Source organism: Gastrolobium bilobum, unplaced genomic scaffold (genome assembly GCF_033153095.1).
Source record: "Gastrolobium bilobum isolate Gb01-03AN ecotype WA unplaced genomic scaffold, APGP_CSIRO_Gbil_v1 utg3828, whole genome shotgun sequence".
Taxonomy (NCBI): Eukaryota; Viridiplantae; Streptophyta; class Magnoliopsida; order Fabales; family Fabaceae; genus Gastrolobium; species Gastrolobium bilobum.
Window position 1 is genome coordinate 124,866 of NW_026898686.1, and position 14,175 is coordinate 139,040.

Consider the following 14,175-nt stretch of genomic DNA (forward strand, 5'->3'; position numbering starts at 1 on the left):
GTTGATTTCCGTCAATCAACGGTTATCATTTATTGCGAATTAATAATTAATTAATACATTTTATTTGAGAAAATCTTAACCGTTGATTGACGAAAATCAACGGTTAAAATATGGGTTGTAAGAGGTTGTAAACAAAAATAGGTTGTAAGTATAATCTTCTCCATTAAAAATTATTAAAAAATGTTTGCATTGTTTTAGTGCATAACAAATAACACAAAATTTGTGAATCGACTGACAAACGGTAGATAAAAAAAATTTGCATTGTATCTCAGTTAATTGCCTTGTGTTATATTATTCTTCTAGGGTTTTATAAGAGTTATGTTGTAGAAAAAGTAATTGTGTAATGGAGTTTGCGTGTCTTAGTTTTTTTTTTTTTTGCTTCAAAAAATGCGAGCCCCACAAAATGTTATGTGTGTAAGAAACTTTTTTGTGTCATGTTAAATGATGAATGCAAACTCCATTCCTCTATGCACATCAAAAGTGTAGATATATAATCATTCTATCGCGTACCTCTAACTCAAAATACTAACATAAAGGCCTGATAAACAGTAATGATCATAAAAATTAATGATTATACAAAGGCTCGATATGAAAAGGACAAATGTTCCTGGGTGTGAGAAACGAAGAGAGAGAGAGATGGAAAGATCTTGAAGGAAAATGTAACTGAATAATTCTTTTGTATATTGAAATGTAAAGTAACTTGATTACAATAGACTACTGATCCATATATATATATATGCTGCCATTTAATCTAATTCAATGGGCCTATTCTATTCAATGGGCCTTATCGTATTTAATGAGCCTTATATGACTATTACCCCCTTTAAGCTGAAGTGTGGTTTGGGGCTCCAACACATGAAGCTTAAATTTGAAATCCAGAAAGTTGGGCCTTGACAAGGGCTTGGTGAGCCCATCTGCTATTTAGTCCACCACAGGGATGTGATGAACCGAGACTGCCTTGCTGACCACCTGTTCACGGACGAAATATAGATCTAGGTCAAAATGCTTCGTGCGTGAGAGAAACACAGGGTTGGCTGATAGTTGAACCGTGGAGAGATTATCACAATAAATGGTTGGGGATCGCGGAAGAGGAACTTGAATTTCTGAAAGCAGTGATTTTGTCCATGAAAGTTCTGTAATCGTAGATGCTAGAGAGCGATATTCCGCTTCGGTGCTTAATCGACTGACCACCGTTTGCTTTTTCGAGGACCAGTTGACGAGATTGGAGCCAAAGAAAATACAGATGCCGCTTGTTGATCGTCTGTCATCAAGATCGGAGGCCCAATCAGAGTCACAGTACGCGGTGAGGTGAAAATTTTCTAATGGATGAATGGTGAGGCCATGCGAGGTGGTGCCGTTGAGATATCGGAGAATACGTTTTACAGCCTTCCAGTGAGTGTCCAGGGGGTGGTGCATGTATTGACAGACCTTGTTGACGCTAAAGGTGATATCGGGGCGAGTTATGGTGGCATATTGGAGGGCTCCTACTATGGAGCGATACTGTGTGGGGTCAGGATGTGTGGATCCATCTGTGGAGGTGAGTTTTATGCTGAAGGCCATGGGAGAAGGAACAGGTTTGCAGTTTTCCATTTTTGCTCTCTGTATAAGATCTTGTATATATTTGGTTTGATGAAGATGGTATCCTCCTGTAGTGGTTTTAGTGGCCTCAATTCCTAGGAAGTAGTGTAGTTGACCGAGGTCTTTGAGGGCAAATGTGGTGTGGAGAGACTGAATGATGTTTGTAATCACTTGTGAGGATGAACCTGTTATAAGTATATCATCGACATAAACCAAGATGAAAGTGGTACTGGTGTGAGTGATAGATATGAACAGTGAAGAGTCACATTTGGCAGTAGTGAAGCCAAGAGTGTGTAGGGTGTTACTGAGTTTCTGGAACCAGGCCCTTGGTGCCTGTTTGAGTCCATATAGGGCCTTTGTTAGGTGACACCAGAGTTTTGTCCGTGTGAAAAAATCCTGGTGGTTGTTGCAAGAAGACTTCTTCGTGTAAATCACCATTGATAAAGGCGTTGTTGACATCTAGTTGGTGTATGGGCCATCCTTTGGAGAGGGCAACAGAGATGATGATCTGAATGGTGACTGGTTTGACTACAGGACTGAAAGTTTCGTGATAGTCAAAACCCTCTTGTTGGTGAAACCCCTTGGCTACTAACCTAGCCTTGTATTTAAGAATTGAACCATCTGGATTGTACTTGGTGCGAAAAATCCATTTGCAGCCAATGAGAGTTCTGTCTGGTGGTAGGGGAACAAGTTTCCATGTGTTATTGTTGAGAAGAGCATTATATTCATCTGTCATAGCTTAGAGCCAATGGGGTTGGGTCATGGCTTGTGTGGCAGTGGTGGGTTCAAGGTTAGTTGTGTAGGCTTTATGTTTGAAAATCCCTGCTTTGGCCCTTGTAATCATGGGATGAACTGAAATAGTGGTGGGATCAGATTGTGGGGAAGATGTGTTGGGGGATCTGTGTTGGGCAGTGTTTGGTGTAGTAGGAGGGGAGGTTGGAGGAGTTGCAATAGCATGTTGACTGATATTAATAGGAATAGTGGGTATAGTAGGGGTAGATGATTGAGTAGGTGGGTAAGTTGAGATGGATGTGGTATTTTTGCTGTAAGGAAAGTCAACCTCATCAAAGAGGACATGTCTGGCTATGATGAGTTGGTTATTGGGGGAGAGGCATTTGTAGCCTTTATGTTTGGTGTTGTAGCCAATGAAAATACACTTGGTGGATCTGAAATCAATCTTGTTTTTGTTGTATGGTCGTAGGTAAGGGTAGCAGGCACAACCAAATATTTTGAGAAAATGGTAGTCAGGTGATTTGTGAAAGAGAGTTTCATAGGGTGATTGATTTTGTAATGTGGGGGTAGGTAGTTTGTTGATGGTAAAAGTAGTAGTGAGAAAAGCATCCTCCCAAAATTTAGTGGGAAGGTGAGAGTGAGCAAGAATAGCTAACCCTGTTTCAACTATATGCCTGTGTTTCCTTTCAGGTTTCCCATTTTGTTGATGGGTATAAGGGCAAGACAGCCTGTGGATGATTCCTTGCTCTTAAAGGTAAGGACCAAACTTGAGATATTCCTTGGCATTGTCTGTCTGTAAGTTTCTGACCTTTGTATTTAATTGTAGTTCTGCCATGGTCTTAAATTGTAAGAAGATGTTGAAAGCCTATGATTTGTTGGTCATGGGATAGATCCAAGAGTAGTTGGAGTAGGCATCAACAAAGAGGATGTAGTAGCGTGCTCCTGAAGTGCTTTCAATGGGAGCTAGTCCCTATATATCTGAGAGAACAAGTTCTAAAGGAGAAGAATATATTGTAGCAGTAATAGGTAAATGTAATTGATGCATTTTGGCCATGCAACATGATGAGCATAGATTGGAATCTGTTTTATTTATAAAAGGAATATTGCATTTTCTAAGTACAGATTTTACAATAGGAAAAGCAGCATGTGCTAAGCGTTGGTGCCAAAGATTTAAATTGATAGTGTTGGTAGTGTGATTACAAGTAATAGTATTGTGTGTATCTAATTGTGCAGGTGTAATAGCTAAATTGGAGATGTTAGCTTGCTTGGACAGATTAGATCCATCAAAGACATAGAGCCCATTTTTAATTCTGCCTTGGAGAAGGACCTCCTGAGTAGCCTGTGATTTGATGCAGCAATTATTAGCATGAAATTCAAAATAGACATCATGCTCATTGGCAAATTGGGACACACTTAATAGATTCTTTGTCAAACCAGGAACATGAAGAAGGTTAGTAAGAGTAAATCTTAATGAGTTGACATTTGAATGAAGAAAAGAATAACCTGTGTTTTGTATTTTCAGGTTTGAACCATTACCAACTTGCACCGAATCTTGGCCAGAATAAGGAGTCTTGTTGATTAAATTGTTGGAGTCTGGAGTAAAGTGATTGGTTGAGCCAGAACCTGGGTACCAATTGGAATCTGTTGTGGAGAAGAAATCAGAGGAGTTGTCTTCATCATGTTGTCTGGGGCCAAGGTATTTGGTGACAGTCATGTTGGCTTGAAGATTGGAGTTACTGTTGTTGTTGTTGTTGGTTTGAGTGAAGGGATTTTGATAATTCTGATTGTACCGGTGAAAGCATTCCCATGCTTAGTGACCTGGCTTGCCACAGACTTGACAGGAAGGACGATAGGTGGTATTGCGTCCTCCTGCTCCTCTTGAGAATCGTCCTCTAGTGTACCTTCCACCTCTGTTTGAAGGGAAGCTGCCTCTGTTGAAATTAGAGGGGTTGTAAGGTTTGCGAAATTGCATTTGGGCCATATTGGCTTGTAGAGTCGTGGTTTCATGAACTCTGTGTCTCTCAATACGTTGTTCTTGAGCCATGAGGAGGGCCTCAATTTCTCCTACTGTGTAGGCATCGGTTCTTGAAGTGATGGAGGTGACAAAATTGTCATAGTCTTCATTAAGGCCATCCAAGATAGCTTCAATGTGATCTTCAGTGCTTATAGGTGATCCAGTTGCTGCTAAAGAATCAATAACCTTTTTGATCTGAAGTAGGTATGTTGATGCTAGTCCTTCTTTTCTGCTGGTTTTCAATTGAGTTTTTAATTGTTTCATACGGGCTCTAGTGTGTGATGTAAAGAATTCTTCTAGTTTTGTCCAGATTTGAAAGGAAGTCTGGCAGCCCACCATTCTTGTGTAGATTGTTTCAGACATAGAAGATAGGAGCTAAGATAATAACAGTTGATCTTGTTGTATTTCAATGGATCTTGAGGTTTCTTGATCAGCAGTAGTGTCTTTGTCCATTGATCCCTTTTCTTTTTCTTTTTCTGAAGTTGTTGATGAGCTTTCTTTTGCTGCAGGTTTCGTTGGAAGTTCCCCAGCAATGAAGCGATCAAGATTATAGCCTCTGATGGTGGCAAGAGCCTGTTGTTTCCAGGGCAAAAAATTGTCTTCATCGAGTTTGAATGAGACTGGGTTGGAGAAAGATTGAACAGAGGTTTGAGCTCGTGATTTGTCCATGGATCTTTTAGCTCTGTGATACCATGTGAGAAACGAAGAGAGAGATGGAAAGATCTTGAAGGAAAATGTAACTGAATAATTATTTTGTATATTGAAATGTAAAGTAACTTGATTACAATAGACTACTGATCCATATATATATATATATGCTGACATTTAATCTAATTCAATAGGCCTTATCGTATTTAATGAGCCTTATATGGCTATTACTGGGGGCTGTCCTCTAGGATTTAGTAATATGTTTATTATGCATTACGGTTTAGTTGGTCTATTTAAAATGTTACTGTTAAACTTCCTAGTTTTTTATTTTGTTTTACATAATTAATCCTTCCAATTAAACTGAAAATTAAAAAAAGAAGAGGGAAAATGGGACAAGGATATGGTTTAAAACTAGAAGTGTCAATTTTCAACATATTTCCAATACGACACTGATTTTTGGGAGTGGATCCTCTCATGTGTTAATTAACATGACCATATCATGTGGGACAATCATAACCATACATGGGTGAATGAATGGTAATAAGGGAGGAGGGAGAAAAAATATAAAGATAAAAAGTTACACAATCATCATCGTTGATTTAATTATTAAGGATTAAGATTCTCCCACCTGACATGATTATGTTAAATTACACATGAGAGGATTCTTTTCCCTGATTTTTTGTCTTCCTCTCAACTAGGGGTGTAAATGGGCTGGGCTGGGCTGGGCTTTGGCCATCCTGGCCCAAGCCTACGTAAAAAAAAATCAGCCTATCTGGCCTACTGGCCTATTAAAGGCTTTATTTGTAGGCCAAGCCCAGCCCATTTTCAAAAATAAGAAAGCCTGACATGGCCTACAGGCCTTGTAGGCCTCCCACTATATGTACTAAGCAAAAACAATAATTGTATAGAGCAAAGAAATTTCCATTCATGCATGCACTAGTACTTCTCATAAAAAAAATGACAAACAAGAAAGAGTCAACATAATACCTCAGCTCTAGAATGTATATCATAGAGGAATAGAGTCAAAGAAATGGGAAAAATAAGAAAAATACAATTACTGGATGCTGAAATAAAGTCTACAAGAGAATGTCATTCATTTAAAAATCTTTAAACCACCATCAAAACAAGGGAAAGAAGATTATTATTGAAAGATCTTCATCAGTAACATCATAATTCAGCAAGGTACCCATTGCTACATGGTATTAAGCTGCAACAACATGTAAAATTTGGAGACATTAGACAAGTTTTCCTTTCATAAAATAAAATAGCACAAAAAATAAGAGATATTGGTATTTGGTACTTTGTGTCTTTGCCACATAAAATAAATATTATTTTATTATTTTATTTTAATAAATTAAATAGGCCAGCCTACAAGGCTGTAGGCCGGGCTTGACAAAATTGGCCTATGGCCTATTTATTAATTTTTTTTTTATAAGCCTAAGCCTACTCTACTTTCCTGAAAGGCCGGGCCTGGGCTGGGCTCAATGTAGGCCGAGCCGTAGGTTGGGCTGGGCCAGCCTGACCCATTTACACCCCTACTCTCAACCTATATTTGCATTCGTGTTACTAGTATTCGTGTTGGTAACTACTGTTTTAATCAAATAATTAAATAATTATATATTTATTCCACTTATCCACTTCTACTTTTTAATTTGAAATTATTTAAATTATTTTCATTTGAAAAGTAAAAATGGTGAGTAATTCGTATCTTCTTGTATCATTCTATGTAGCAAATGAGTCGTATTACCGTCGAGAGTTTTGACATGAATAATTATCTTTGTTATGTTAGTATTGAATGTATTTGTATCGATCCAAATTTTGACCTTTAAAACACAACATATTGTTATTTTCTACTCACTTAGGATATGTATCGTAATGTTTCTATTTTTTTATATCAATTTTTAATTTATAAAATAAAAATAATTAGAAATTATATTTGATAAATTCAATTTATTTTTCTATTCTAGAAAAGTAACCAATAATTCAAGAACAAATGTTTTTAAATAAATAAATTTTATTTATTTATTCTCCTGCACATTATTTATTAAATACATACATTAATATATTATCAGAATTAAAAAATTAGAAAAAAATCTATCTATTTATTAAACAGTCACATCCTAGAACGTGTGTATTATCAAATATATATATTTATATCTAATTTTTTTTAAGAAAACAAAAAAGAAATTGTTTATCTCTTGATGTTGATAAATGAGTTTCTATCATCAATATCCACCCCCTCTTTTAAACAAATTGAAAAGAAAAAAAAAGTACATTTTATATCAGCATAGTTTGTTAGATAGTAAAAATAAGGAGAGAAAAAACGTGTTGGCGGGCTAACTCGTCCGTTTGGCGGGTGGGGTGGGCCGACTTTTTCGGTCAAATTTATTTTGTCACCTTTAATTGCCAGCATTTTATATCAGCATGTAATAGATGAAGAGTTATCTCTAAATCAACTTTATGAAATGTGTGTAGTTGTGACATATATAGGAGATGAAGAGTTGACAAATATTTGAGTTATTACGTTTAATATTCTAACAAACACTTAGTCACACAAAGACGAGTTTGTTTGACAGTAAATATAAGAAGAAAAAAAAATATGTTGGCGGACAGGGTGGGCCGGCCTTCCAGGCCGAGACCAATTTGCCATCTTTTTTTTTTTTGATAGACATAAGGGGATTAAACCCCAGCAAAAAAAAAAAAAAAAACCTAACAAGGAAGAGTAACTAGACGCATTGACCATACAGACGATTATAAATCTCTTTGACCGTGATTAGATGACTATTATTGAAACTCCAAATAAGCCTATCAGGTCTGTCTTCATCATGAGGAGGCAGAAAACTATAAATCATATTAGAGTCATTACTTGGAAGCATTGACCGGATCCACTCCATATCCCAATCCCCCGCTTGCGTAACTGCATCAGCCACTCTCAGATTATCATTTCTCACGCTACCCTCATCAATAACCAGCTCCCTTAGCGTGCGATCCATCGGCAGCCACTTATCACACCAAAACTGAATCTCTTTTCCATTACCCAACTCCCACAACAAGTTTCCTTCCATAGTGTGCCACAACCTGCACATATTTTTCCATAGACTAGAATCGCCATTCCTAGCTTCAAACATGGCCTGATTTCGGCTACCCCTCTTATATTTAGCAAGAAGTACCTGCGCCCATAAGAGATGAGGCTGCGAGTACATTCTCCACATTTTTTTAGCCAAAAACGCATCATTCATAAGATCAAGACGTTTGATTCCCAAACCACCCTCACCCTTCTGAGTAGTAATTACATTCCAACTAATAAGATGATGTTTTCGGTGATTATCATGGTCTCCCCAAATAAAATCCCTCTGGATTCTCTCAATATGATTGCAAACTGCTTTAGGGAGCATGCAACTTTGCATCTGAAAATAAGGAATTGCAGAGAACACAGATTGAGATAAAGATATACGCCCTGCCTGAGAAAGACACTGTTTCTGCCAGTTACTCATTCTTTCTTGCACTTTATCCACTAAACTATCTTATAAATTCTTTGAAACTCGGCCATGCTGCATTATAGCTCCAAGATATCTCCCCACATTCCTAACCCGCTTAAAACCACTGATTTGAACAATTTTATCCACTGTTTCAGCAGGAGTATTCTTTGAGAGAAAAATACAAGTTTTATCAACACTCAATTTTTGGCCAGACATCTCCTCAAACAGACTCAAACACTTTAACAAGGTGAGAATTTGATCTTCCTTTGCCTCCATAAACATCAACAAGTCATCTGCAAAAGCAAGATGCGATATCTCTGGACCACCTCTCCCTGCCTTAATTGGCTTCCACAAACCTCCTATATTGGCCGTGAAAATAATGTGAGAAAGTTTCTCTAAAGTCATAACAAAAAGATAAGGAGATAGTGGGTCACCTTGACGCAAGCCTCTAGAAGTTTCAAACTCCGCAGTCTTGCCACCGTTCCATAAAACATTGATCCTAGAAGATGACAGACACTGCATGATGATATTAATCAGCCCCTCTGGGAACCGAATCTCCTCTAGAGTCCGACGCATAAAAGACCAACTAACTTTGTCGTAGGCTTTAACCAAATCAATTTTGATTGCCATGTACGCTTTTCTGTCTTTCATTTTGTTCGTAGCATGAATAAGCTCTTGCGCAATTGTAATGTTATCCTGAATCTACCTATTTGGCACAAAACTAACCTGGACAGGAGAAATAATTTTATCCAACACATGCTTTAACCGAGAAACAATCGTTTTGGTTAACAGCTTGTAGATCACTGGGCAAAGAGAAATCGGACGAAATTGCGCAATGTACTCAGGTTTCTTAGTTTTTGGAATTAATACTAATAATGCTGAGTTGATATCTCGAATTGGTTCAGGATGAGCCCACATGAATTTAATCGCTTCACAAACCTGAGTTTTAACTTTACCCCATTGCCTTTGAAAAAAGATAGTAGGATAACCATCATTACCAGGAGCTTTGAATGAACCCATATCAAACATGTTTTGCCAAATCTCATAATCATTTGGAGGAATAATCAGCGCCTGCAGATCCGCTTGCGTGAGCCTCGGCCACATACTCTCGGATGAAAGCCAACGACGATCAACCACCTCCTCCGAAAAAAGATCTTTATAAAAATTGCAGACATGGGTCTTTAATTTCGCTGAATCTTCAATCCACTGCTCTGAACTATTCCGAAGTCTAGAAATCTTATTACTCCACCGACGAATAACAGTTTTGAGATGGTAAAATTTTGTATTTTTATCACCGTCAACAATCCACTGATGCCTTGATTTTTTATACCACATAAGCTCCTCCTGCTCCAAAGTCATATTAAGATTTTTCTGAACCCGCTCCTCCAGATCTTGGAGCCTAGGGTTATCAGCTCTTTCTCTTTGTGCTTGAATACTCGCAATTTGCTGTGATAACATATTCTTTTTTTTAATGATATCCCCAAACACATCTTTATTCCACTTTTGTAAATGAGGGATGAGATTAGCTAACATGTCACAGATTGCAACATGAGAATTCCACCTTTCCTCTATAAGCCCCTCAAAACTAGGATGGTCCATCCAAGTTGCCAGAAAACGAAATGGCCTATTACTCCAATCTTGCTGCTGTTTCTTCATAGTTATCAGCAAAGGGTTATGATCAGATAAAATCCTAGGCAAAGTTCTCACTTCAGCCTCTTCAAAAGTAATTCTCCAACTCACATTTGCACAAACTCTATCCAGCTTCTTGAATACCCGCTCCAAATGATTCCATTTTGGGCCTTGCCACATATACTTAGAACCAACACAATCCACATCCTCCACTTGACAACGGTCAAGGAAAGAATGAAATCTTTGGTACTTTGCAATGTCAGGACTTGAACCACCTTTTTTTTCACTACTAGCCTTAATGTCATTGAAATTCCCAGCCATTATCCACGACTCATGAATTAACGAACTAAGCTGAATAAGGTCCTCTCACATTAGGTGCCGATTACCTTCATGAGGACTACCATAGACAGCCGTACAAAGAAAACTCAAACTATCAACCAAACTCACCTTCATGTGAATGTACTGATTTGTTTGTTGAATAGCCTGAACCTCAGCTCGCACAGAATCCCAAAGAACCCAAATACCACCAGAGAAACCATTCGCTTCTTCTATAATCATTTTATCAAAATTGATTTTCTTCAGAAGTTTTTTACACTTACTCCCGTCGGTCTTAGTCTCCATAAGAACCACCATACACACCTTATGTTTCACCACTATACTTTTAAGAGTCCTCCCAAGATTAGGCTTCGCCGCCCCTCTGCAATTCCAAAAGATCACAGACATTAACAATGATTGGGTTTTTCGCATGCTGATCATGCACCTGCAACATGGATCTCTTCATCGATACAGCTGATATGTTCCTTGATTGCTCATTTTTCCTTATTCCCCCTTTAATGGCTGAAAAAGGATCAGGAGGTTTCAGTTCTTTAGTGGAAACCTTCTCGCTCTTCACTCTCCCATGCACTTTATGCTCCTGATTATTCCCATCAAAGAAAACCTGATCAGAATTCGTGCTGCTGCCAACCACGTCATGCACCACTTCCTCTAAAACATGATTAACAATCTTTTCCCTATTCTTTCCTGGAGAGTTCGACCCCTTTGAATCCACACCCTTCTCGCCCTCCAGCCGTTGCACTTCGGGACTAACCACCTCCCTCCCATCAGAAATGAGCTTGAATTCTTTTTCCGTTTCTACCAACACCACTTTTTCCTTAGGCTCCATTGACTTCTTATTATCAGTCGAACGAGAAGAATTTTGAATGTCGACAGCAAACTGCACTCCACTTTCATCTTCCTTGCGACTCATATTCCCTTCTTCCATATATTTTTCCGTCAACTTAGTAGGCTTTAGAATTTGAATGTCACTCGCAATCTCATCTTTCCGCCTCTCCCCAGTCACGTTACTTCCTTTACCACTTTGCACTTTGCCTCTCCTGCTCCTATTAACCACCATCCAGGGCCCAAACTGAGAGTCTTTCTCCTCTCCTTCATGATTATTTATTTGATTGATTCCCTCCTCATGCATATCCGACTTGCCCACCGTATTTTGAGCTACTGTTTGCACTGCAGAAGAGCATGTTTCTGCATTATGCCCATATCTACCACAAGAGAAACAAATTAGATGAAGGCCCTCATATTCTATTTTTTTATACCTCCCCTCAATAAAATACTCGCTTTTCAACGGTTGCTTCTGATCGAGCTCCACACTAATCCGAGCAAATTTCCCCCTTCCAAACGTTGTAGTTGCTGAGTCCAAACGCACAAACTCACCTATCCAATTGCCCACACTGTGGAGCAAAGAAGTGTTAACATATTCTGCAAGAAACCCAGGCAATCTGATCCATGCAGTAACCCTACTTATTGATACTGTATGAGCCTGAAAATCTGGTTCCCATTTTCTAATGGCCAGATAATGATCAAAGATGATCCACGGTCCATCCATGAGAGCAAACTCCATATCCTTCTTGTTCTCAAACCTCACCAAAAAATAGTCATTCTCAATATCTGTTACATAGATCCTGCCCTCCCTCGCCCACATATTCTCGAGCCTCTTCTTCATAAAATTCACCGCAACTCTCTTCCCCAGAACTTTGACTATGAGAGATTGCTTCCAAGGCTTCCATGCTCGTTCCTTGAAACTAGCCAAAAATTTGAAATTTATTCTCCCATCCTGACGTGCTTCCATAAGAACCTCAGGAATGCTACTGTCATTTTTCTCGACCATCATATTATCTGCTGTCTTCTGATGCTGATCGTCCTCTAATTCCTATTCGCCGTTATGACGCATCAAGATCTCCTTAAAGCTTCTTTTTTCATTCATCCATTCCTTGTCCTTTTCATCGCTGTCTTTCTCATTGAAGAGAATTGCCTCCCCCCTTTGATCTTCTCTTGACTTTGCTGCATAATAGCCATCTCATCAGGATCCAAATCACGCTCCCACGTCGATTGCATAGAAAAGGCACGGACTGTAAGGGCAAACCCTAGCAGACAAACCCTCCAATTTGCCATCTTTAACTATCGTAGCATGTAATAGGTTTTTATATTTAAAAGTAATAATTTATGCCTTATTTATATTTTAAAGTCATATATGATTTAAAAAAATAAATATAATTATAAGTGTAATTTTATTTTAGTTTTAAATATATATTCCAAAGAATTGGCGGATATTACTCCAAAAATTGATATCATGACTAATTATTTTAATTGTAAGTGTAATAATTTCACCAGTTAAAAACAAATAAACAAATAAAACTTGTTCCATTTGTTTGTCTCGTAAAAGTTAACGCAAATCGTAAAAGTATATCGCTACATTTTAGCTTGTTCCGTAGTCATTCAGAAATTACGTAGTTTGACTCGATTTTTTTCAGTATTTCTCAGATATGAACTTTTATTTATCACAATCTGATTTTTCATTTTGTTTAGATACTTGTTTATGAAATAGTTATAAGACTACATCCAATGATCTTAGTCACATAAATATGGGTTTGTTAGATAGTAAATATAAAAAAAAAACGTGTTGGCGGGCCGACCCTCTGGCCGAGCACTTTTTGTCATCTCTAACCGTCAGCATTTTATATCAGCATGTAGTAAATTTTATATTTATCTACAAAAAAGTTCTTATAGTTGCGTTTATATTGCTATCTATCTATTTTTTTTATAGTTGCCTCTAAATCGATTATTTGAGATGTGTGCATTTGTGATATATATAGGGCTTATCGTTTCTCAAACTGCTTGAGATAACTTTATCTCCGACTACTAAATCATAACCATACAAAGATGGATCAATGGTGATAAAGGAAGAGAGAAAAAAAGGAATCATAACCATTCAAAGGTGAATCAATTAATAAAAGGAAATAAATAAATAAAATGACATAATTTTGAGGTGGAAGGAGATATATATATCTCAAGCTGCTTGAGAAATATTTTTCTCATATATATATATGTGGCTAATGGCTCGGCATATAAGCCTACGGGTCTCATCCAAGGCGTGTTCCAAGAACATCCAACCAAGGTACCCCTCCCATCCATATACACCCGAGGCTTCCTAGTGTGCTCCTATCCGGATCACACACCACGACCCTAGGTCAACTGGAACTCCCTCTCGGAGACCTATCCAGTGGAAGTCCGAAACGCCCGAAAGAAAACTGTCTACTGGCCAGAGACTCGGTACATTCTATGTACCAATATACATACTAAATGCATGATCATGTTATTCTACATTACTTACTTACAAATAGCATCACCCTCAACGGGCATGGTGGAACACACAAGGGGATCAAGCCCCAATACCAAGAGGTTACATGTATAGTCCTCTTCACTTAGCTCCCAGTAATATATTCTCCGAGCTTTTATACAGCAGAAATGTCTACACAGAGGACATTCCCAATTACTTAAAATTCATACAACACATGCAAGTCATCAATTACACAAGCATGGTTCCAATCACTTACCTCAATTCCACTTGGTCCAGGACCAAGGGCAATCCCCGAACTCACAGTTCGGGATTCAAATCAACGTACGACAACCTACAACAACCATGTACGAATTATCAATACACGGAAAATCTATCAAATTACGAAAATGTCAAAAATCCTCCCATACACCATGTAGGTTCGGCCAAGCATGTGTTATTTTACAATTTATTTTTTTAAATTT

The 14,175-nt window shown here is 38.0% G+C and overlaps 1 protein-coding gene across 1 annotated transcript; it reads right to left on the reverse strand.

Moving 5' to 3' along the window:
- Positions 1-921: 921 nt before the first annotated feature.
- On the reverse strand, positions 922-2,314 carry LOC133318357 (uncharacterized mitochondrial protein AtMg00810-like). Its single transcript, XM_061520345.1, has 2 exons — positions 1,912-2,314; positions 922-1,763 (listed from the first exon to the last, which is right to left on the reverse strand). The coding sequence occupies exons 1-2, from the start codon at positions 2,312-2,314 to the stop codon at positions 922-924; spliced, it is 1,245 nt and encodes a 414-aa protein (XP_061376329.1).
- Positions 2,315-14,175: the final 11,861 nt, after the last annotated feature.

What these genes read in the sequence shown, in the direction of transcription:
- LOC133318357 (XM_061520345.1), bottom strand. Translation starts at nt 2,314, where the DNA reads ATGACAGATGAATATAATGCTCTTCTCAACAATAACACATGGAAACTT. An exon ending in CCCTATATGGACTCAAACAG is followed by an intron (nt 1,764 to 1,911) that starts GCACCAAGGGCC and finishes TACTTATAACAG; the next exon opens with GTTCATCCTCACAAGTGATT.